Raw genomic sequence first — 21,948 nt, 5'->3', positions numbered from 1 at the left:
TAATTCTTCCCTTGCAACTAATAAGCAATGTGTAGGGAAACACTTTAAAACAATGCTCTCTCCCATCAAATTTTACCCCCTAAATGTAGCACACTTTTTGATTCTTGTGTGAAGCACTCTACCGCCAATGGTTATAAAATGATTTTCCAAATCTAGCACCCCCTTCCTCCTTGTGAACTTACTCTACTGACAGCGGTTGGCATTCCACCATACATAGAGCCTTCTCTTTTCCCCCATTTATTTATTTATTTATTTATTTATGTTTTTATTTATCTGTTATCAGTATGGACTTGTGAATTCCTATTTGTTTCAGTGGTTTATAAATCATTACTTCCCTTAAATATTTTAATGCTCAAATTGTTCAGATTTGGCCAGTGGGGGCCCCTTCAAGATAGGCCCTGTGTTCTTCTGACAAACCCCCACCATATCTTATTTTTAATACTTTCCTACTTTATGGCATAACAAGATCCTGCTTCTTTTAATTTCCTTGCCTTTATCCTGGTATTGGCCATTTTTCTGAAGAGACTGGATTCCTTTTAGTGGGGAATGGTAGAAAAGACCACAATATATTTATCCATTTTCCTGATAATTGACATTTCAGTTGTTTCCATTTCTGGGCTATTACAAGAAAGCTTCTCTGAATACCCTTGTCCATTTCTTGGACCTTCTTACTAACTTCTGTTTACTCTATAACCAAGAGTGAAGACGGAGAATTGGGGAGTTTCTACTCTTGGTCATACACCCAACAGAAATTCGTAAGTCCACAAAAAATGGGCAAGGATATTCAGAGCGGCTTTATTCATAATTCATATATGTGTATGTGTATTTAGCTTTAGTAAATATTGCCAAGTAATTTTGCAAAGTGCTCATAACACTGTTTTAGGTTTTGTCACAGAAGAGGAAGCTGGAGGCCTCAGTAGAAGACAGGAATAATCAGTGGCAGGGGCGATAATGGGCCATTGCAATCCAAAGGCATGTTGTCTATGACCAGAAATGGCTGATCCTTGCAACATATAATGAGTGGAAAATGCTGAGACTTTGCCACCTGGCCCATTCTTAAACATCTCCTGAGAGAGCTCTGCTTGAAGATGAGCAAAATGGAAGTTACTGGAGTCAGTATCTCCCACCACCTTCAAAATGGTTTTCATCTGAGGGATGCCAGGAGCTCATTTGACAGCACTTAGGAAATGGAGGTCCATTGCTGGGGCACCTGCTGTTAGAGAGCATCAGACCCACTGCTTTACTTTTAAAAGTCCCTACCCATGTGACAGAGAGGTCCCCTGGGGTCCCACCCACATCTTCTGGCTGCTAGGGACCCATTTACAACCTTGGAGCATTCACTGAATGGTCTGAGAGAGTAAATATTTCTCTATCTATACCTAGGGAGTCACTTAGCGTCCAAGACACTTTTGATAGGGAGCCACCTGCCACTAAGGGCAGCAGGCAAAGCAGGAAACTGCTGCAGGCCAACAGAGAAGTGAACTGGCCCAGTATTGTGGAACCAGTGTTCAGTGTTGCCAGAAACAGCTTGGGCATGATCCAGCTTCTATAGCTTAAAGTTTCCTCATCCAAAATATCTGTCCTACAGAGCTTATAGTGCATCATTAGACTCAAAAATGTAATTAAAGTACTTTGCAAAGTGAAACTTCATATAGAGGAAGCATCATGCATAAGATACACAGTGGGCTCTTAGTAACTTTGATGAGCCTTTGGAATAACTAGCAACTGGTAAAATACATCTCTGGATGCATTTTAAGCAAGTGCCCCGTCTAAGTAGATAGTGACCTGCTGTGAAGTGGGGAGAACCCTCTCACGGGCCACATGTGCCCCCTGAGAGGCTCTTTGTGCAGTACACAAGTGCACAATGGTATGTAATGACCCTATATAGATGACCAGCGGTGACAGTGATCTTATCGCTGCACATCTGTATTAATCTCTGTGGTCCCCTCTTCTCTCCCCCAGGCCTCTCTGCTGATGGTGGTGCCAAGCGCCAGGAGCACCTATCCCGATTTTCCATGCCTGACCTCAGCAAAGACTCTGGAATGAATGTGTCTGAGAAGCTGAGCAACATGGGCACTCTTAACTCGTCCATGCAGTTCCGGAGCGCAGAGTCAGTTCGCAGCCTGCTCTCCGCCCAGCAGTACCAGGAGATGGAGGGAAACCTCCACCAGCTCAGCAACCCCATTGGCTACAGAGACCTGCAGGCCCACGGAAGGATGCATCAGAGCTTTGATTTTGATGGAGGGATGGCGGGCAGCAAGCTGCCAGGGCAGGAGGGCGTGAGGATCCAGCCCATGAGCGAACGCACCCGGAGAAGAGCTACTTCGCGTGACGACAACCGCCGCTTCCGACCTCACAGGTCCAGGCGTTCCCGACGCTCTCGCTCCGACAACGCCCTCCACCTGGCCAGCGAACGCGAGGCCATCTCTCGGTTAAAAGATAGGCCCCCTCTGAGAGCCAGGGAGGACTATGACCAATTCATGCGCCAGCGGAGCTTCCAGGAGAGCATGGGGCATGGGTCCCGGAGGGACCTGTACGGCCAGTGCCCTAGGACTGTGTCGGACCTGGCTTTGCAGAATGCCTTTGGGGACCGATGGGGACCCTACTTCGCGGAGTATGATTGGTGTTCCACCTGCTCCTCCTCTTCAGAGTCTGACAACGAGGGCTATTTCCTAGGAGAACCCATCCCCCAGCCAGCGCGCCTGCGATACGTCACGAGCGATGAGCTACTGCACAAATACAGCTCCTACGGCCTCCCCAAATCTTCCACCTTAGGTGGCAGAGGACAGTTGCACAGCAGGAAAAGACAGAAGAGCAAAAACTGTATCATTTCTTAATATGATTAGGATCAGGGAATGGGAGAAGATGGGAGCTAAGAATGTAAATTCAGAAACTTGCACTGTTTTAAATGTTAAAGCGCTTTTAGGGGTGGCTTATGGGGGAGAAAAGGGAAAATGCTGTCAGTAGATGGAGGCAAGGTTACAGATTGACTCAATAGGTAGTCACAGTTCTTGGCATGTTGAATATTATTTGCACATTTCACTTTGGAAACACAGTAGACTCTATTGAGGCCAGGGTTGGTCACTTCCTTCCCATCAGTTCTGTGTTGAGTTGCCATCTCGCAAGATGGCAAATTGTTTCCTGCTCGCTTTTATCCTCTCTGGTTCTCTTACTTTTAGGACCCTTTTTTCAGTAAGTAATTTGTTTATTAGCCAGGACCCAAGACTAAGTTATTTACATGTCCATTGTAAATGCAATGTAAATGAGAGTTCTGATAAAATATTTTTGTATTTTGTAATATCAAAGGAATTTCTATATCGTAGGACTCAGTGGGGACTTGCATGCACATCCACCATTGTCTTTGAGTAGTATTAAAAGGTGGCCCGGTACCACCTTTTTTTTTTTTTTTTTTTTTTTTTCTATACAAATTTGTTACATGTCAGTGAGACCTTTTTCAAAGGAATATATTCAATTTGGCTTTTTGTGGCTGAAAAAAAATAACTATTAGACCCAAAGCATTTTATGCTCCATTCCATCTTAAGGAGCCATCCTTAAGTCTGCTCCCACCCTCAGTAGAATTTATTTTCTACAAAGTGGTAGTAATTTTTTTTAAATTGCAAATGTAATTTTTGCCAATTAGAGAAACCAACCAGTGTCAGTAAAATTCTGTGAGAAATGCCATCCCTGCTGGGAATGTTGAAGTTACTTAATGTTGATGTATCCCTTGGGGAAAGTGAAAGTGACTGTGAGTGGTGCTGTTGTGTGATGTCAGCATGACGTTGTTTTGAATGTGGCATTATGTTCTGGTGCTCATGTTTCCTGGATTGTATTATCTGCTTTCCTTTACCAAGGCAGACAGAGCTGCTGCCTTAGCCTGACAACCGGTTGTCCTCAAAGCAAATGAACTTAAGCATTTGGGATTGAGGGACAGAAGGATTCTGAGGGGGCTCTGGGAGGGACGGTGTGTGACATGTCATGCCTGGAGAAGGAACAAGGCTATTTGAAAACAGAAAGCAGGTCAAGGGTAGAAGTTAAAGGAGAATCTGAAGGCAGGTCAGGGAAAAGAAGAACTGGAAATGAAACAGAGGACAGGTGACAACCACGTCTCGAAGAGCTCCCAGAGGTTGTAGAAAGAATCCAGTGTAACCAGCTCAGTAACCAGAGTATCTGGGTTACTCAGGAAGGTTGGGCTACTGAGATTTCAGTGGTGCAGTGACTTTGAAAAACAGGCTTTGTCGGGAGGGGATTTCCATTTTGAACTTTGAGGACCGTTGGTCAGAAATTGGGCTCAAAAGTGAGTTTGCTTAATGAAGACATTTAACGGTTGTGCTGTTTATAGTAAAATAAAACTCCCTACCTTGCTTCAGTTAAAAATGAAGCGCTTGGTTTCTTCCATCCTCCTCCTCCCCTTAATGGATTGTGGCAGTTGAAATAATCCATCGGAGGACCCACCTGTAGTGAGATGTACTGTCAGTGTAGTGCCCGGTGTATCACAGTGGCCATCTGCCATGGTGAGGTGAGCGTGATCTCTTTTCAGTATAGTAGTAAACATTTTCTAGTATTTTTTATGGAGAGAATGTCAAAAGCAGTATTTCAGACCCCGTCCCAGATGGGTCTGAGGAAAGGAAGGCTGTAAAGGACATGGTAATGGCACTCCATTCGGGATGTATTAAAATAATTTGCTTTTCAGGTATTAATATGACATTTGTCATTGTCACTGATTTTTTTAAAAAAGCAATGCACATGTTGGTTGTGGCTGTTTTCCGCATGCTATCTTCATATCTAAATGCTTCATTAATTATCCGAGCCTCCGGAGAATTAACTCTATTACGTTTGTATAGTAAGTTTGTAAACTGCTTGGCAAACTGATTAAGAAATAATTTGCAACACCGTGCTACTAAAGTGGCAGGTTTCTGGTAGAAATTGTGCGGGTCCAATTAGGAGTTTTAAGTTCCTTGATTGATGAAACTAAAAAGGCAATTTTGGAAAAAGAAAAGAGAAGGGGAAAAGTAGATCACTTATCTTAGCAAACAGTTGAAAATATGTCTGTCCTCTGTGGCCCCAAATCCAGTGAAAGAAATTCTCCCAGTAAAAGTTGCTTCCTAACTCTGTTTTTCTCAGAATACCTCTTACGTTTCTCAAAGAAAGCTTCAACTACCATCAGCAGAAAGAAGGTGGCCTAAAAACTGACACATGGCCAGTGCCCAGAGGGGTCTAGAGGCATAAGTCTAGATGCCCAGAGAGCATACAGGGACTGAACTGCTCAAAGCTTGAGATGAAATGACATACAAGCTTCAGGGTAAAACTGTCTACTAGCAAGATTACCTCCCTCTATTCTACCATTGCAGATTTCTTCTTACCCCAAATGCAACCTTACAGAGAATGCTGAATGCGGAAGGCCAGTTCCTTGCGATGATGGCAGAACCTCCAAGTGAATGCCCTGTTGAGGAAAAGGACATCATTGTATTTGGAATTCCACCTGCTAGTGATAGCTCACACATCACATCCCAGAATCCCATTCCCAGTGCATTCTTCCCTGAGGCAAGAACTTAAGGTCCTCACCTAATTCCTCCATCAAAACCATTAACTCTTATTGGACAAGCTCCTCCTGTGAGTGGGGCCTGTACTCATTTCCTCTTAGATCATAATTCCATCTTCAACAGACTGGTTTCCAGAAGAGTAATCTTTTTCCAGTGTTCTGTCTTCTCCAATGCCCTGGTGGTTATTTTTCCACCTCTCCTAATATTGATCTTCTTGTCTTTCGGTTAGAACTGCAGCTTCGGAGTTCAGTTCATTTCCTATTGCTGCTCAATTCAGTAGCAACATAGCTGGCTTGTTCCCAGGCCCAGGAAATATAAGTCATTGACAGTTTCCTGAGAGGCTCTGCCCATCCATACCACCCTTGGTACTGTGAAAAGACTTCTTAGCAGCCAGGTGGCATTGAGGATGGTATTCAGGGCACTTTCCATCTGTCATATAGTTGTAGGATCTCTACCAAGTGTGAAGGTAAATGAGGTAAGGGAGATCAGAACCATGCTTGCTGGTTTTTCATACGTCCAAGGGAGAAGTCCTGGTGTGGGTTGTTTGACCCCTTCTTTCCACTTTCACCTTTTATTTTTTATTCCTTTCTTTCTACCCCCAACCAGCTGAGCAATTTTGTGTTTCTAACACAGGACCTGGGAGTGGTGCTTTCTAATCCTCATTTCCTGTAGGATGTTCCTGCACTATAACAAGATTATGTTTTCTTCCTTCTTCGGCAGCTTTCTGCTTCTTGGGTACTACTAGCTATTGTTGAGTTCAGATGGGGCCTGTGATGACATATACGTGGCATGTGCTCTGCGCTCCCTGCAAGCTAAGCAGATACAACCAATGCATCACTGTATACTCTCGCTGAGAATGTGGATGCAGCCTCACAGATCTTTGCAACACTCCAACCAGCCAGGACCAGTTGATCAGAACTGATCTTATTAGTCTGCTAACAAATCTTATTTGTGAACTGATTCGTATCTGTCTTTCCACCCTTGGTTCTCTTGCCATAGAACAAAAACAGTTTAGGAAGCATAGTTAGGAACATTTAGGAACCAATATTTACAAGTAATACGGAGACTCCAGTTCACCCTCCCCTCCCCACCCCAGGTTGTGGAGGCTCAAGGAAGCTGACTTCTTAGGCTAAAGAATAAAAAATCTCTTTCACCTCCTTTGCCATTTTCATGTTCTCTGCCAATTACTATAGGCAGTCTTCATTTTGCAGAGGTGAGGTAGGACTTCATCTTATTCTTCATCTAATCCCACCTTCTAACAAAAAATCAATAATAATAACATATTTAAATTCCAAGGAGAAGTGTTCTTTGTGTATTTCTAACAGAAAACAGACGCTTAAGCCTAAGAAGGAAGATCCGTCCATGACAAAGGAAAGTGGAAAACTGAACCAGTTATCTGAATACTTCATGCCAGGACAGTTGCTATTAGCAACTGTTTTGCACCTTCAGGGCTTTAAAATGGGCTCTGCAGACAGCATTTGCATATGCAGGACTCAGTAGCCAAGCCTCCACTGCCAGCTGTTGAAGGCAGTTTCAGATCACCACCTTTTGAGGTACATTTCTTTAAGCACAAGAGAAGTGGAAATGGCCTTTGCCTTGTCTCCAGTGGTTTGTCCCTCTGGTGCCTCAGCAGATACCAGAGCTTATTCTTATGACCATTTAGAAATAGTCCTCAAAGTTAAGATCAAGAAAAAATTGGATTCTTTTTCCATTTTCTCATAATAGTAGCCTAGTCAACACAAGACTCCCATAAAATATGACTCACTATTGGGAGCCATACTATTTTATAAGCTTACTTCCTGCTGACAAAACTAGCTTTCCTCAAGGAAATATAAAGGAGGGGAAAGTCACGTAGTGTTAGGAAAACATTTCTGTGTTTTGAATATGATGAATCCATAGGATAGAGAAAAATCTTCTTGTTCTATTCTGAGAGTTCTCTGAGATATCCCTTCACTCTGCTCAGCATTTGGCCATTGATGTTCAACAGGTCACTGACCAAGCTTTTCTAAATTTTTCAGAGGGAGTTACTTACCAATCAGGTCTGTTCTCAAACCTACCTAGCTGATTTTCATATCTTTCCATAAAGGGTCATGATTTGATCATGGACCCTGACTTAACATTCTAAGGACTATGAGTCCTCCATTTTTTTTAATTTTTTTTTTTTTTTTTTTTTTTTTTTTTTTTTTTTTTTTTTTTTTTTTTTTTTTTTTTTTTTAGCAAATTAGGACTTCGACAGGTTTTCCTCTCCTAAACTCATTCTTTCCTCCACAGGATTGCTTTGCCCATCTCCTGCTTTCGTTTCAAGTGCATAAACAAAACCTCAAAGGGCCTGGGAAGGTGAGGCAGGCCAGAGTCTGTGTTCTGTGTTGAGTGTCAAGCTATTTGTTAAGAAGGTCTGCAACAGGCCTTTGGTGTGGGCTCTGCCAGAGACTGTTCTGAACACTTTGCTTGAGATCCGTGCCCTGTAAAATGGATATGATGTTTTACTGATGTCTGTAATACATTTGTAAACTTCCAATAAAATTTGAATAAAAGAAATGGTGCCATTCTTCTCCGTCCTCCCTCACTTTCCAGATCTTAGGGGTGGTCTCTGCCTTTGAGCGTTTCAACAAAGTAAAGAAGGGACACAGGTATGGAGGGATGAGTTTTACTGTGAAAGATTAACCTGATTGTTTAAATCGGGATTTCTAAACCTCAACAGTATTGACATCTTGTGCTGGTTAATTCTCGGTTGCAGAGGGCTGTCCCGTGCATTGTAGGATGTTTAGCAACATCGCTGACCTCTACTCACTAGATGTCAGTAGCAGCCCCCAGGAACTGTGACAACTAAAAATGTCTCCCATCACAAGCATTAGGATGGCAACTGTTAACAATAATAACAATTGTGGGTGAGGATGTGGGGCAATTGGAACCCTTGTACACTGTTGGTGGGAATGTAAAATGATGCAGTGCTGTGGAAAACAGGCAGTTCTTCAAAAAATTTAAAAACAGAATTACTACCATATGCTACTTCTGGGCTATACCCAAAAGAATTGACAGCAGGGTCTCCAAAGAGGTGTTTGTACACCCATATTCATAGCAGCAGCATTCACAATATCCAAAAAGTGGGAGCAACCCAAATGTCCACAAGATGAATGTGTAAACAAGGTGTGGTGTATACATAAAATGGAATATTATTCAGCCTTAAAAAGGAAGGAAATTCTGACACATGCTACAATGTGGTTGAACCTTGAGGACATTTTGCTAAGTGAGATAAGCCAGTCACAAAAAGACAAGTGTATGATTCCATTTATCTAAGGCACCTAGAGTCAAATTCATAGAGACAGAACGTAGAAGAGTGATTGGTTGTCAGGGACTGAAGGGAGAAGGGAATGGGGAGTTATTATTTAATGGGTATAGAGTTTCATTTTGGCAAGATGAAAAGAGTTCTGGAGACGGGTTGCAGAACGATGCAGATGAACTTGATACTACTGAACTGTACACTTAAAAGTGGTTAAGATGGTAAATGTTATATTATGTTTGTTTAACCACAATTAAAAATGTCTCCACACATTGCCAATGTCTCCTGAGGGCAAAATTCCCCCTTGTTGAGAACCACTGGCTTCAGTGCATTGCCTTCATAGAATCTTTGTTCCTTGAGGATTCTTGAAACCGATTCCTACCCAGGCCACACACTTAATTTTCAGTTATTAGCAAGAATTGAAACCAGGACATGACCCAAAAATATTTGTGTTTGCTTTTAAGCAAATAATAAGTGGTCTGTCTGGAGAATTACATCCACGTCTGTGTTCTGGTTAGGGTGGCATTAACGTTGACTGGGAGCCAGGACCAAGGCAGCATGTAAATTCAATTTCCCGATGTCTCATCCATAACATTAGGGAGTTGCTAGATGCTACAATATCATCTATGCATTCATTCAACAAATATTTATGAAAGACTTCCTCTACGCCAGGAACTGTTCTAGGTGTTTAGAATATAACAACGTGTAAAACAAACAAAAATCTCTACCTTAAAGGAGCTTACAAACTTTACTTTCAACAAGGCAAGACATCGGGAACAGTTGTCTTACCCACGGTAACTAATCACGAGGTCTTGGGAGTGGCAGACAATAAGAGTTGTTTCATTCTAAGACATTCTAAGAGCTTTTGAACAAAAACTTGAGCTGGAAATGGCAATTGTGCCTGTTCTGCTTACAGACCTCTGTAGAGCATGGCCTGCAGGCAACCATGGTTTTTAACATAGAGCCTCCCTCTTTCTCCTCTTCAGCCAAAATGATTGTAGTCAAGTATAGCACCTAACCAGCAATCCTATAAGCATGATAAACCGGACTAATCAGATTCCCTCTCTCAAGAATATAGGCCAGGCACAGTGGTTCATGTCTATAATCCCAGTACTTTTGGGAGGCTGAGGTGGGAGGATCACTTGAGGCCAGGAGTTCAAGACCAGCCTGGGCAACACAGCAAGAGCCCCTCCACCCCCGTCTCTATGGGAAAAAAACGAAAACAAAAACCAGTAGCTGGGCATAATGGTGCAAATCTTTAGTCCCAGGTGCTAAGGAGGCTGAGGCAGGAAGATCACTTGCTGCAATGACTTATGACTGTGCCACTGCACTCCAGTTTGGGTGACACAGCGAGAGACCTTGTCTCTGATAAGATTAAATAAGATTATAAACTAAGAAATTCTGAGAGAATGAGGCAGCTGACAGTGGCAGTGGAAGCTAAGAGAATGTATGAGGAGGAACCAGAAGCTGGAGTCAGGCCTAGGAGCAACAGGGTAAGAGGAAGGATGAGGAAGCAGAAGCAACAGGTAAGCAAAAGTCTAGGCTGAGAGCAGATCCAAGAGCAAAGACAAGAGACCAGAATGGACCCAGAGGAGCTGGTCTTCAGGACTTCCTCACCTCCAAACAGATCCTAGTTCCTGCCATGGAGGTACCCTTCTAGGGTTACCATTTGATTTTGGTCCCTCACACACCCCTCTCCATTGTGCTTATGTATTGTGACAACACATACCTATGTAACCTCTTCTTCGGGCTCAAGTGTTCCTTGCAATCCCAATGAAAACATATGAAGGATCCCATATGCACTAAATGCCAGTTGTGCACCTTTTATTTTGGCCCCATGTTCCTTTAACATTTTAAATCTCATCTCAACCACTTGCTAGTTGTTGATCTTGGGAAATGTCCATATCCTCCTTGAGCCTCAGTTCTTAATCTATTAAATGAGATAATAACAGAAGAGTCATTACTGGGTTATTGTGTGGATGTACTGGAACAATACTTGTAAAACTCTTAGTGCTACCTGTCATTATAAGAGCTCAAAACACATTAGCTATTGTTATTACTATCATTAGTATTTCTAGTCTACCCAAACAGAGAGGCTGGCAAGAACTAGATACCAGTGGTATCCAGTCTAATAACGCTCTTATCTTTTTTTTATTATACACATTAAATAGGATTTAGAGACATTCAAGGAAGGCCTGAATCTTCACTATGTGTAAAAAATGCCCACTGAACTTACTGAAAACTCCTCATCCTCCTGAAAGACGTTCTGGTTTGGTGGATCTGAGGTAGAGCCCCAGAATCTGCTCTTATAACAAGGCCCTTTATATCTTTATGATCTAGGTGGTTTGAGAATCACAGCTCAAGAAATTCTGCCTTGGCATTTCTTGTTTTCTTCCAAGTCTCTGAAGCAAATAAACAAATGATTGAGTGTTTTTGCTCCACAGCTTAGGCCTGGGTTCTTGTCTCACCACCAGGAAGGATTAGGTACACACACACTCGAAGAGTTAAGCAAGAAGTTTGAGTGATGCAACGGCTGTTGGCAGGGAGGGAGGGGATGCAGCAGTGGTCCCCTGAAGGCAGTGGTCCCCTGAACTCACCTGAAGGCAGGAGAGTTCCCAATATGACTGAGCCATATCTAGTCTAAGAATGCTCTTATCTTTTTTTAATGTAAGCATTAAATAGGATTTAGAGACATTTGAAGAAGGCCTGAATCTTTACTACGTGTAAAAAATGCCCACAGAACTTAATGAAAACTCCTCGTCCTCCTCAAAGAGGTTCTGGTTCAGTGGATCTCAGGTTTTTTATGGGCTTAGAATAAGCAGTGCATCCTGATTGGTTTGCGAGCATGCAAAAAAGGTTAAAGCAAAGACACCACTCAAAGGTGGGCATGATAGTGTAGAAAACCAATTAGGAAAGGGTAGATATATGTAAACTAAGTGAAGGGTGAGGATCAATCAGAGGAAAGTGGCCAGGCACAGTGACTCAAGCCTATAATCCCAGCACTTTGGGAGGCGGAGGCAGGCAGATCACCTGAGGTCAGGAGTTTGAGAACAGCCTGGCCAATATGGCAAAACCTCATCTCTACTAAAAATACAAAAATTAGCCAGGTGTGGCGGCACATGCCTGTAATCCCAGCTACTCGGGAGGCTGAGACAAGAGCCTGAGACAACCCGGGAGGCAGAGATTGGAGTGAACCAAGATTGCACCAGTGCACTCCAACCTGGGTGACAGAGCGAGATTCCATCTCAAGAAAAAGAAAAAAAAATCAGAGGAAAATGCACCAAGTGCAAAGGCACGTTCTCATTCCAGTTCGAGGATTTACCCGGGACTATTTCCGGCCAGGAAGGTGGGGTTTTGCTGGAGACCCACCCCTGTCTGCCTAGACATTTGTCTGCCTCCTGCCCCTACCACAAACAAGCAAACAAAAACACATCCGCTAGTCCCTGATGCTTCAAGAGAACCTAACAATCTTATTGGTCTGAATATAGAGACTTGAGCCAGTAGCTTCTAGTCCAATTTTAGAGGAGCTGGAGTGGGTTCACTTTTTTTCAGGAATGGCAGTCATCAAAAAAGGAATGTACTTCAACTGGCTTTAATTTTTATGATAGATGTATACCACTGCTGCACTGAAGAAGAGAGTGAGCTTATTGTAAAACACAATCTAACAATTATGTTTGGATTTGAGAATTGCTACTTGGGCTCAGAGCCAATGGTTTTCACACATCAAAATTAACTGGGTAGATTACGGAAAATTCAGGATCCCTAGCCCCATCCCTAGAGAGTCTGATTCATCAGGGCCCCGGGTCATCACATTTTTCATAAACATTTGGCGATCTAGGGCCACCCCTTTCATCACGGGAAAGCCTTTATTTTCTGTGAGCCCTTGTGTGCTAAGGGCTCAGTCCAGTTTGTGTTACAGAGCTTTGGGGTTGAAGGGTCTGCTTCTCAAATACTCATCTGCCCTATGTGTAAAGTAGATACTGGTTTTACTTTTAGATTAGAACAAGAAACATCAGCCCCTTTGGAAAACCCATCCCAGCCTAAATTCTAAATATAGCTAATTTTGACTGAGACAGACATCCAGTCATGAACCTAAGAAGGAAAGCTCGTTAGAAGATGCAATAGATTAATAAAAGCAAACCCAGGCTGAAGTTTAGGGGGAAATGGTTAAGCTATTAAATGACACAATTATACCCAGCAGGAGATGAGATGATTTAAGAACTTTCTCAGCAAAATACTAGCACATACTTGTTTCTCCTGCTCGGCTGGCTGATTCTGAAGATAAAACAGGTCATCAGGGCTGATGGACGGCCTTGTGTCCTTAACACCCAAGAAGTTCGCAAACAGATGGATCTAGAAATACTAGAATGTAAACTGAATGACCTAAGGAATTTGGGCCATAAAGGGCAATTTTTTACGGCTAAGTTCTTTGGATTTTAAGTAATCAAAACTTACTTCGAACTAACTTGGGCCACAAAAAAAAAAAAGAAAGAAAATTTGTTTGAAAGATACTGCATATCTTGCAAGAAGCTAAGGGAAACAGCTTCATGAGGGCCTAGAGCCTGAAATAGAAAAGCCACCAAGGGATCAGAAAGTTTCTACTCTAAATTTTAAGCTCAGCTTCTCTTCCATAGTCTGCTTAATCTTTTCCCTTTGTTATTTTGCTTTTTCAGCTTTGGGAAACTCATGGACATATGTGGTTCTCCACAGCTCCCAAGTTGCCATCTTCTTCATTTAATATTTTAGTCTCAAAAAATACTCTGATTGGCCCAGTTTGGGTCAGGTACTCATTCCTGGTCTGATCAACCAGTGGTGGAACAGGGATGAAGTGCTAGGTGCTAGCATGCTGGCAGAGTGCTAGTTCTTTTTTTTTTTTTGAGAAGGAGTTTTTTGCTCTTGTTGCGCAGGCTGGAGTGCAATGGCGCCATCTCGGCTCACCACAACCTCCGCCTCCTGGGTTCAAGCAATTATCCTGCCTCAGCCTCCTGAGTAGTTAGGATTATAGGCATGCGCCACCATGCCCGACTAATTTTGTATTTTTGGTAGAGATGGGGTTTCTCCATGTTGGTCAGGCTGGTCTCAAACTCCCAATGTGATCTGCCCACCTCAGCCTCCCAAAGTGCTAGGATTACAGGTGTGAGCCACCGTGCCTGGCCAGAGTGCTAGTTCTTTTGGGTGAGGGAAGAGTTTTTTGGATGCAGAAAATCATGGGCTTGGCAGACATCTGCAAATGTATCACCTTTAGGAACTATCCTAGTAATAACCCAAGAGGAAGAACTGAGATTTTCTATTGGCTATATTTCTAAACAGTCGTCTGCACTCTGTTTAGCAAGTTGGTGCTACAGTCACATGAGAAGGTTTCTACAACCCTGCGAGTCCCAGGTTTGGACCAATTGGTCCAGTCTCAGTCAAGCACTGCATTCAAAGAAATACAAATACAACCAGAAAGTATTATAAGTCCATATTCAGCATTTCAAATCTGTCCCGTCTATCAAGGAAACACTAAAGGAGGAGGTAAATTTCTTAATGCATAGCAGACATTTAACAAGTCTCTCTCACCATTGCTGCCCCTGTCACTACCCTGCATGTGAATGCCAGCTTGTCTCTTGAGTTGTCTCTTTCCTATTCTCAACTTCCACCCCCAAACACATTCAGTGCCCAGGTCTTTTCTGTCACACTTGCCAGTCTTCCTTGCCTGCTCTTATTAGGTAAATCAAATTTGCCACTCTGTCCTGTTTTGTTTTCATCTCTGCTTCACTCAGTACCCAGACTCCCTCAGGACTGTGTTGCTTCTGACCCTGAATTAGTTCTTTTCTCCCAGGCTACAGGGACCACAGAGGTCTTCTTCCTATTACTTCATGGACTGTATGAATTCCATCCAGCTGGTGACATCATGGCAGGTAAGAGGATAGCTGTGGGAAAGTTGTGTCTGTTGTCATAGTCAAGACCCAAAACCCTCTAGGATCCTTTATGGTAGACAAGGTCACAGGCCTGGCACCTTCTCTGTCTTGTTACCCTCTCAAACAAACCACAACTGCTGGAAAGCATTGCATAATGTGCATACAATGAATAAATGCCATGAATGTCCGGCCAAATCGATCTTTCAGTTTCTCATCATGATCTCTCCCTTGCACCCAGACCTTTGGACGTGCTGTTCCATCCGCTTAAAGTACTCACACTTCTACTTTCCCCTTTCCACCTATTGATCACTTGGTTAACTACTTCTCATTCTTCAGGTCTCAACGTAGATATGCGTCTAGGATGAGAAGTCTGGTCTCAGCAAGTTAGAAATAGGATCTCTGCCTTGGGCTCCCATGGGATTCTGCATATCTGCCAGCAACATCTTGTAATTCTGAGTTTCCTTTTCCCCCTCGTTAGAACCAGTACTCCATGGGGGTAAGGAGCCCAGCTGTCTTTTCTTCTGGGGCCTAACACATAGTAGATGCTCAAAAAATTTTAAAACAGTGTCAAAAGAAAAATTCCTAAAAATTCTGGTTCAGTAAATTAAAAGGAAGAAGAGGTAGTATGGCTTTAACCTTACAAACCTTTGAGTGTGAAACACTAAAAAAAAAAAAAAAAAAAAAAGTTTCAGCCTTCCTTCCAAGGAGAAGTCTTTTTCCCTCTGGATAAGTTGCTGCAAGGCAAAATTTCACTCAAAGTTCCTATTAGTGGTTACATCTGAGATCAAGTTTGCATTACTGAATTTCCCCCAAATTGGTTTCTTTTCTAATAAACTCCAGTTAGGCAATAGCATTTTCCAATTTCAAAGAGTAATAGTGCCTTTGGATTCCATAATGAAGCTACCAACATTTCAAGTACTATCAACTACAAGTTTAAAAAAAAAAAAAAAAAAAAAAAAAAAACCAAGTCAAGAGTTTGTGCCACTGAATTATAATCAGATAATTTATAATATAATGAAAGAACCATCACTAGGAAGTGAAGATTTAAGAATAATCAAATCCATGTGGCTCTGGAAAATGCTACCAAGGAATAAACTTATATTAGCAAATGGAATAAATTATCATATTTCAACATATTTCTTTCATGGGTCTAGGGCTAATTACAGGACTATAGTTTATGGGAGAATGTGCCTGAGCAAGCAAGGACACAATCAAGGCATACTTAGGCAGAAATCTGCAGCTGAATTAGAAATAAATAAGATGCTACGACACTTAATTTAATAAAAGCCCCAATGGCAGAAGAAATACAAAGAAACAAGTTGATGCTTTCTGTCCAGTAACAAAAAGTGAATCTAGAAAAAGCAAATGTTATTCTAACATTTCAGACACAATCCACTAAATATTTATTATAAATAGGAGTCCAGTAGACAAAGGGTTGCAAAGGAAACACTCAGAAGATAGGTAATGCTACTACCATAGAATTTTGAGAGATATTAAAACAAATTTACAATCTAGCGTGTTATCTCTTTTTACCAGGATGAAAAAATAAACCTTACCACCTGAAAATATGCAGCATAAGATGAAGTTTTCCTGGCCTAGGAAAGAAATCAAAGAATGATGGATGTACAACAAAGTCAGTAGTGAATTCCTCTGACCTAGAAAGAGGAATAGCTAACTATATTCCTTTAATTTCAAAATTAGTCTCAGATAAAGAGCTAGAAAAGAAATTGACTCATATATTTGAAAAATCTATTCTCTAAATCTCATCTATTGTTTCAAGGTTGTTTCTCAATTCTTCAGAATGATGATTCAGGGGGAGTTTTGTGTAAAGAATGAGTGTGGCTGAGACATTTACCGCTCATCAAATATCCATGTGTTCCCACCCACCTCCCAGCCCCCTCCCAGTTGCATGTGGTCATGTGACTAGTGCTAGCCAAAGAACTGTGAGGGGAAGTGGAGGTGTCACTTCCAGACTAAGTCAGTGGACAGCCTCTAGGCATTTGCCTACAATCTATGATCTCAAGTCATGGTGACATTGATGTCACTTATTTAGATGCCGAATCATTAGATAGAAGCAGATGAGATCTCTGAGTCAATGTGTGGAAGCAGCCATCCATAAGGAGCTTTGCTTAAACAAGAAATATACCTTTGTTGTCTTAAATTGAAGAGATTTCAGGGTTAATTTTTGACTGCAGCATAACCCAGCCTATTGTAACTAATCATAAGGGCCAGTCTAAAATGTTCTCTCAAGGTTTTTTCTAACCTAGAGGATTGAGTCATGTGTATCATCTGATGTTCATGAGAAGTTCTGAAGTTCGAAGGGGCCAGTGCTTTGGATGTAGTTCTTTTGTTTGTTGGTTTGGTAGGTTACTTTGGCTTGGTTAAACTGATCAGTCAATTAAAACCTGGAATCCTAATAATGGTCTCAGAGAACTACAGCTTATGAGACTGCATGGTGCACACAGTCTATTCTGCTTACCATTGTATTCACATATGCTAAGCTTAGTATCTGTACAGTATAGGTAACTGCTCAATAAATATTTGCTGAAATAAAATAACTAAACAATTAAAATGACCCATACAAAGATTATGTAGATTGCATAGAGCCCTTCGTCACCCCAAGCGCTCCCTTTGAAAGATGGGGGAGACTTTCCCCTTTCATACAAAAACAGGCTGTAGAAGAAAGTCACTACACTGAATGCATTGGACAGCCTGCTCATTCCTCAGATATTTATGGAGCACTCACTGCGTGCATTATTCTAAGTTTGAGGATAAAACAATAAGTCAGGCAAATATCCTGTCTTCATGGAGACCTGATTTCCTTTTCTTAAGTATCTTTTTTTAAAAACCAGAGTTTGGCCTGTAAAAGGAAATTTCTCAGGTATCTAGTTACCTGGTATAAAAGTTAAAGCATGGCAGAAGGTCCATAGTGCAGCAACGTGTAGCCTCAACAAATTCCACTTCCCCAGAGGCCTTGATGACTCACCTGCCTGCCTTGCTTTATCTTTCTGCTGCTTCCCCTTGGACATTCCCACCCCCCTAGTTCTTGTTTGAGCAGATGGTTCCTACCCTCCTGCCTTGCCTAACCTCATTCTTAAGAAATGAGCATTTGTGCTGCTTCCTTCTGAGAGCTTTTCGTGATCTCTTCCTAGGTCCACTCCCTGCTGTTTTCTATCATGGGTGGTTTGGAGATGAACTGCTAACCTGCCCTGTGTTAAACGTCCTCAGCCAGGAGCTCAGAACTTTTGAGTATTTTCAAAGGGTTCCCCGCGTCTCTAGAGAAATGCTCCCAACAGTCCTAACTGAAGTCAGCACTGAATTGGCCAAAGGACTCAAGAAAAGTTTCCTTCCTCCTCGATCTGTTGCTCAGAGCACTGCATGAGACCACACAGAGCAGTATCCAAGCATTGAGCAACACTCAGAAGGGCAGCAGGACAAATGCACAGCTGCTAATGACCCATCTCCTGGCCATGCTTTCCTCCCTCAGCCCCTCCTAGGGTCACCAAACAGCTGTAAATACAAGCTGACCACCCTTAAGGAGCTGGGATGGAGGGAGATTTTCTCCAGTCTCCAGTCCTGCCTTTGCACCTCTGTGGCCTCTCAAATGCTCAGACAGTATTTTTAGTACACCCAACCCCACCCAGGAGATACATGTCACCCAGAAACATGCGCTCTCCAGAGAGAAGTCTTCCTGACATCATCGGGGCAGTCCTCCTCCACCTCCTCCTCTTCCCAGCTCTTTGTTCTGCAAATTAATGCCATCCAAACAATCCTGTAAATGAATTGTTTTTTAAAAGGCTGAGGCTGAGAGCTGGGCATCATAACCCAGGGCACACCAACCCAGGGCACAAAAAAGATTTCAGCTTTGCAAGCTGCAAATAAAATCCTTAGAGTGGGGAGTAGAGTGCCCTGTAAAGAACAAACTGTAGAAGCCTGGAAAGAAATAGGATCCCAAGGAGCAGGGATGTGGGGGATCTCCAGGTCTTCCTTTGCTCTCTTCCTGGGGCCTCTTCCTCTTCTTGCTGCCTCCTCCCCTGCCTTGAACATGTGCCCATGACCCACGAGGGACAGCAAAGGCTTCTTTCTGTCTGCTAGGTCATCCAGGTAAATAACAGGTATAATAATGAGTGAAAACACTTCAAAATGTTGACAGTGCTTTGGAAAAGGAGACTTTGTGTTACGTTCAGCAAGGCAAGCATGCAGAACGTTCTGAACGCAGATTTCAGCTGAGAGTGTGAGTCAGCTACAGGGAAGAGGGAAAAGAAAGAAGAGGGAGGACACAGGCTCCTCCAGTTCCCAACACTGATAGGTCTACAAGTTTGAAATCTGGATAGGACATATCTCCCTGACTTCTCCAAATGGGTCTTTGTCAACAATTATGACTGCAGCAAGGGAAAAGCCCATTTCTAGTTTGGGCCTAGAATATTCTATAACCTTCTCAAATGATTGCACTAAGGAGCAGACTTCTAAGCAGTAGGTGTTTGTTAATTTTTGTATAGATCATGTTCAATGGAATGAAATTAAGGCAATCATCTATATTTTGTGTAGGCAGATCAATTCCATTTTACTATTTCTATTGAATATTTAATTTTGCTCCTCTTACTCTCTTCTCTGAGGCAATATCATGAGAAAGAAAAGTTGGTTGTAAATAGACCTTCTCTCTCTTGCATCCATCATCTGCCGTCACAAAGGAGAGTAGTTTAACAATTAAGTAGCCAAGGATGACACCTGTGTGGTAGAGGTTCTGCATTCAGCTGCACCTGGATCCTGGGAACATAATTGGACCCACAACCTGCCCCATTGTACACCAAAGAATGTTAATAACACGCCTGCATGCATGCATGTGTGCGCACACACGATACACTTGCTACACATTTGTAAGGATCTGTTTTTTTCAGGAATTATATGTATCTACCAAAGCAGATAGATTTAATGTATTGTTATAAGTCCACCAACAACATTTTTGGTTTAAGGGCTTGTTATGTGAAAGTTTTATAAAAATTTCACTTATTTACTATTTCTGGGTTTTTTGTTTTTTGTTTGTTTGTTGTTTGTTTTTGGTTTATTGTTGTTGTTTGTTTGCTTTTTGAGACAGGGCCTGGCTCTGTCACCCCTGCTGGAGTGCAGTGGTGCTATCTGCCACTGGCCCACTGCCACTTCTGCCTCCTGGCTTTAGTGATTCTCCCGCCTCAGCCTCTGGAGAAGCTGGGACTACAGATGTGCACCACCACACCTGGCTAATTTTTTTGTACTTTTTGTACAGATGGGGTTTTGCCATTATTGTCTAGGCTGGTCTCACACTCCTGGGCTTAAGCAATCCACTCAACTCGACCTCCCAAAGTGCTGGGATTACAGGCATGAACCACTGAACCCAGTCTCACTTACCTATTTCTTAGAAACAAGCTTGTGGCTAGAATGAGGCATATGTGACTGGAAAAACATGCATGTATTACCACTAATACATATCTTAGGTGCTGTGAGTAAATTATAAAAAGTGAGAATTCTGTGATATAAGAGAGGACATTCCTCATTTTGCCCCAAAGAGCATCCTTAGAGTGTTGGTTATTAAATTTCTATGCCTTTGGGGCCTAGCAGGGAGCCTGACCCATAGTAGGTCCTCAGTAAAATTTTCTTAATAAAATCTCATGAAGAGCCTATTGTGTGCCAGCGATTGCACTGGGCAGCAGACATATTTAAAAGGATATAGCTCTAGTCTTGATCAGTCAATCTAACAAGAGAAATAGACATAATGATTTCTTGAAGTATTCAACTTTCTTTTGAAGGATGTGTAAGAGTTCAGCAGGCAGAGATGGAGTGAAAAGACAGTTCAGTGGCATAAAACGCTGTGATGTGTTCAGAAAAGACTGTGACTTGAGTGTGGCTTGGATCCCAGGTTCTAGGAGACAAGATTGAGGAGATAGATGAGTAGATAGCAAAAGGTCTTGGGTGTCATGCAAAGGAGCTCGAGCTTCATTTTCTGGGCAGTGAGGAGCCTCAAAGCTTCTTATGCAGGAGCACAGATGGATTCAATGTGTTTTGCAGAAAGCTTACCCTGGCAGCAATATGCAGTATAATTTTGGTGTAGGAAAAAAAAAAAAAAAAAAAAACCTGAATCCTGAGGTCAGAGAAACTGGCTTCAATCTGAGCAAGGGAAGTTGAGATCCTGAAGTGTTCCATGTGTTTGCCCAGGACATTTGGCATCAGATGGGAAGATGTGGGAAGAAAAGCTGGAAAGAGTGGTGAAAAGAGGCAGGGTGGTGAAACTATTGAAGACGGGCAATGGGAAGAACAACCTGGAACCAACCAGGAGGGAGAGTATTTTGCTGGCATTCAATGGGATGCCTCTTTCAGTAGCTGTGGCCTTCTGGGAGCCCAGGATCATTTTCCAGGGGCCCATGCCACAGATTCCGACTGTTCACATTGTAGATCTTAGCTCCGCCCCTTGACAACTGTGTGCACGTGAGCACTTTGTTGCTCTCTTTAGGCCCCAGATAGAAAAAGGTATGACACCTGAAAGGCAAAGAGAAGCGCTCCTTTACTAAGAGGTGAGTGGGTACAAATGAAGCTCTAGTAGGCCTAGCTAAGGCAAGAAATAAAATGGGCCGGTGTGGTTGATTCTGATTACTACTCCTTCCTGCCCTCACTCCTAGTCAGCTTCTTTATTTTCAGGTGACATTCATCACCCGCCTCTACACCTGGGAGCCTCTGCTGGGGCTAGTTTAGAAGTGTGGTGGGAGAAGAGGAGGTCTTTTTTGAAACTCTGGTTGCACTGCAGACAGACAAGCCTCCATTTATTTTCCAGTGGAACACCATATTGTTTCCTCTCACTCTCTTCCAGCGAGAACTGTCTAGGAAAGGACGAGGACCAAATTACCAAGCCTTTGGATCTAATCCATGTGGCATCCCATCTGTGGGCCCCTGGGAGATTCAAAGTCGGCCGGTGCTGGAGGCCAATCATATTTATACCATTTCCATATGGCACCTTTTGATTGAGACTTGGCAAGCACGTAAGTTTACTTTCCTTTTTTAAAAAGCTATATTTGTTCCCAACACTGTAATGTCTACAAATGTCTTTTAATTATTATACTTGTAACAAGGATGATAAGATTGGGCAAGCTTGAATAGCATTTAGTTTGGGATCTCTTAGAATGTCAGAGCTTTTGGGAATTGTCTTCCTGGGGTGGAGCTTTCCCTGAAGGGAACGGATGACCCCATTACTGGTGAACTT

At 42.5% G+C, this 21,948-nt stretch overlaps 3 protein-coding genes across 6 annotated transcripts in view; all 3 read left to right on the top strand.

The window, feature by feature from the left end:
* Positions 1-8,074, top strand: part of PRICKLE2 (prickle planar cell polarity protein 2) — a 353,218-nt gene extending 345,144 nt beyond the window's left edge. For all 4 annotated transcript variants that reach the window (XM_050781222.1, XM_050781224.1, XM_050781225.1 and 1 more), the window contains one exon: positions 1,963-8,074. In XM_050781222.1, coding sequence (XP_050637179.1) covers positions 1,963-2,837 — 875 coding nt within the window. In that variant the 3' untranslated portion in view covers positions 2,838-8,074. The remainder of the gene's footprint in view (positions 1-1,962) is intronic.
* The window catches only part of THOC7 (THO complex subunit 7), a 738,093-nt gene that overhangs the window by 469,306 nt on the left and 246,839 nt on the right, over positions 1-21,948 (top strand). The gene's annotated exons all lie outside the window — the stretch shown is intronic.
* PSMD6 (proteasome 26S subunit, non-ATPase 6) overlaps positions 1-21,948 on the top strand; it is a 1,096,682-nt gene that overhangs the window by 1,005,555 nt on the left and 69,179 nt on the right. The window lies entirely within an intron of this gene.

Source organism: Macaca thibetana, chromosome 2 (genome assembly GCF_024542745.1).
Source record: "Macaca thibetana thibetana isolate TM-01 chromosome 2, ASM2454274v1, whole genome shotgun sequence".
Lineage (NCBI taxonomy): Eukaryota > Metazoa > Chordata > Mammalia > Primates > Cercopithecidae > Macaca > Macaca thibetana.
Note: the sequence above shows the minus strand (reverse complement) of the source record. Positions and strands in the feature narration are given on the sequence as shown.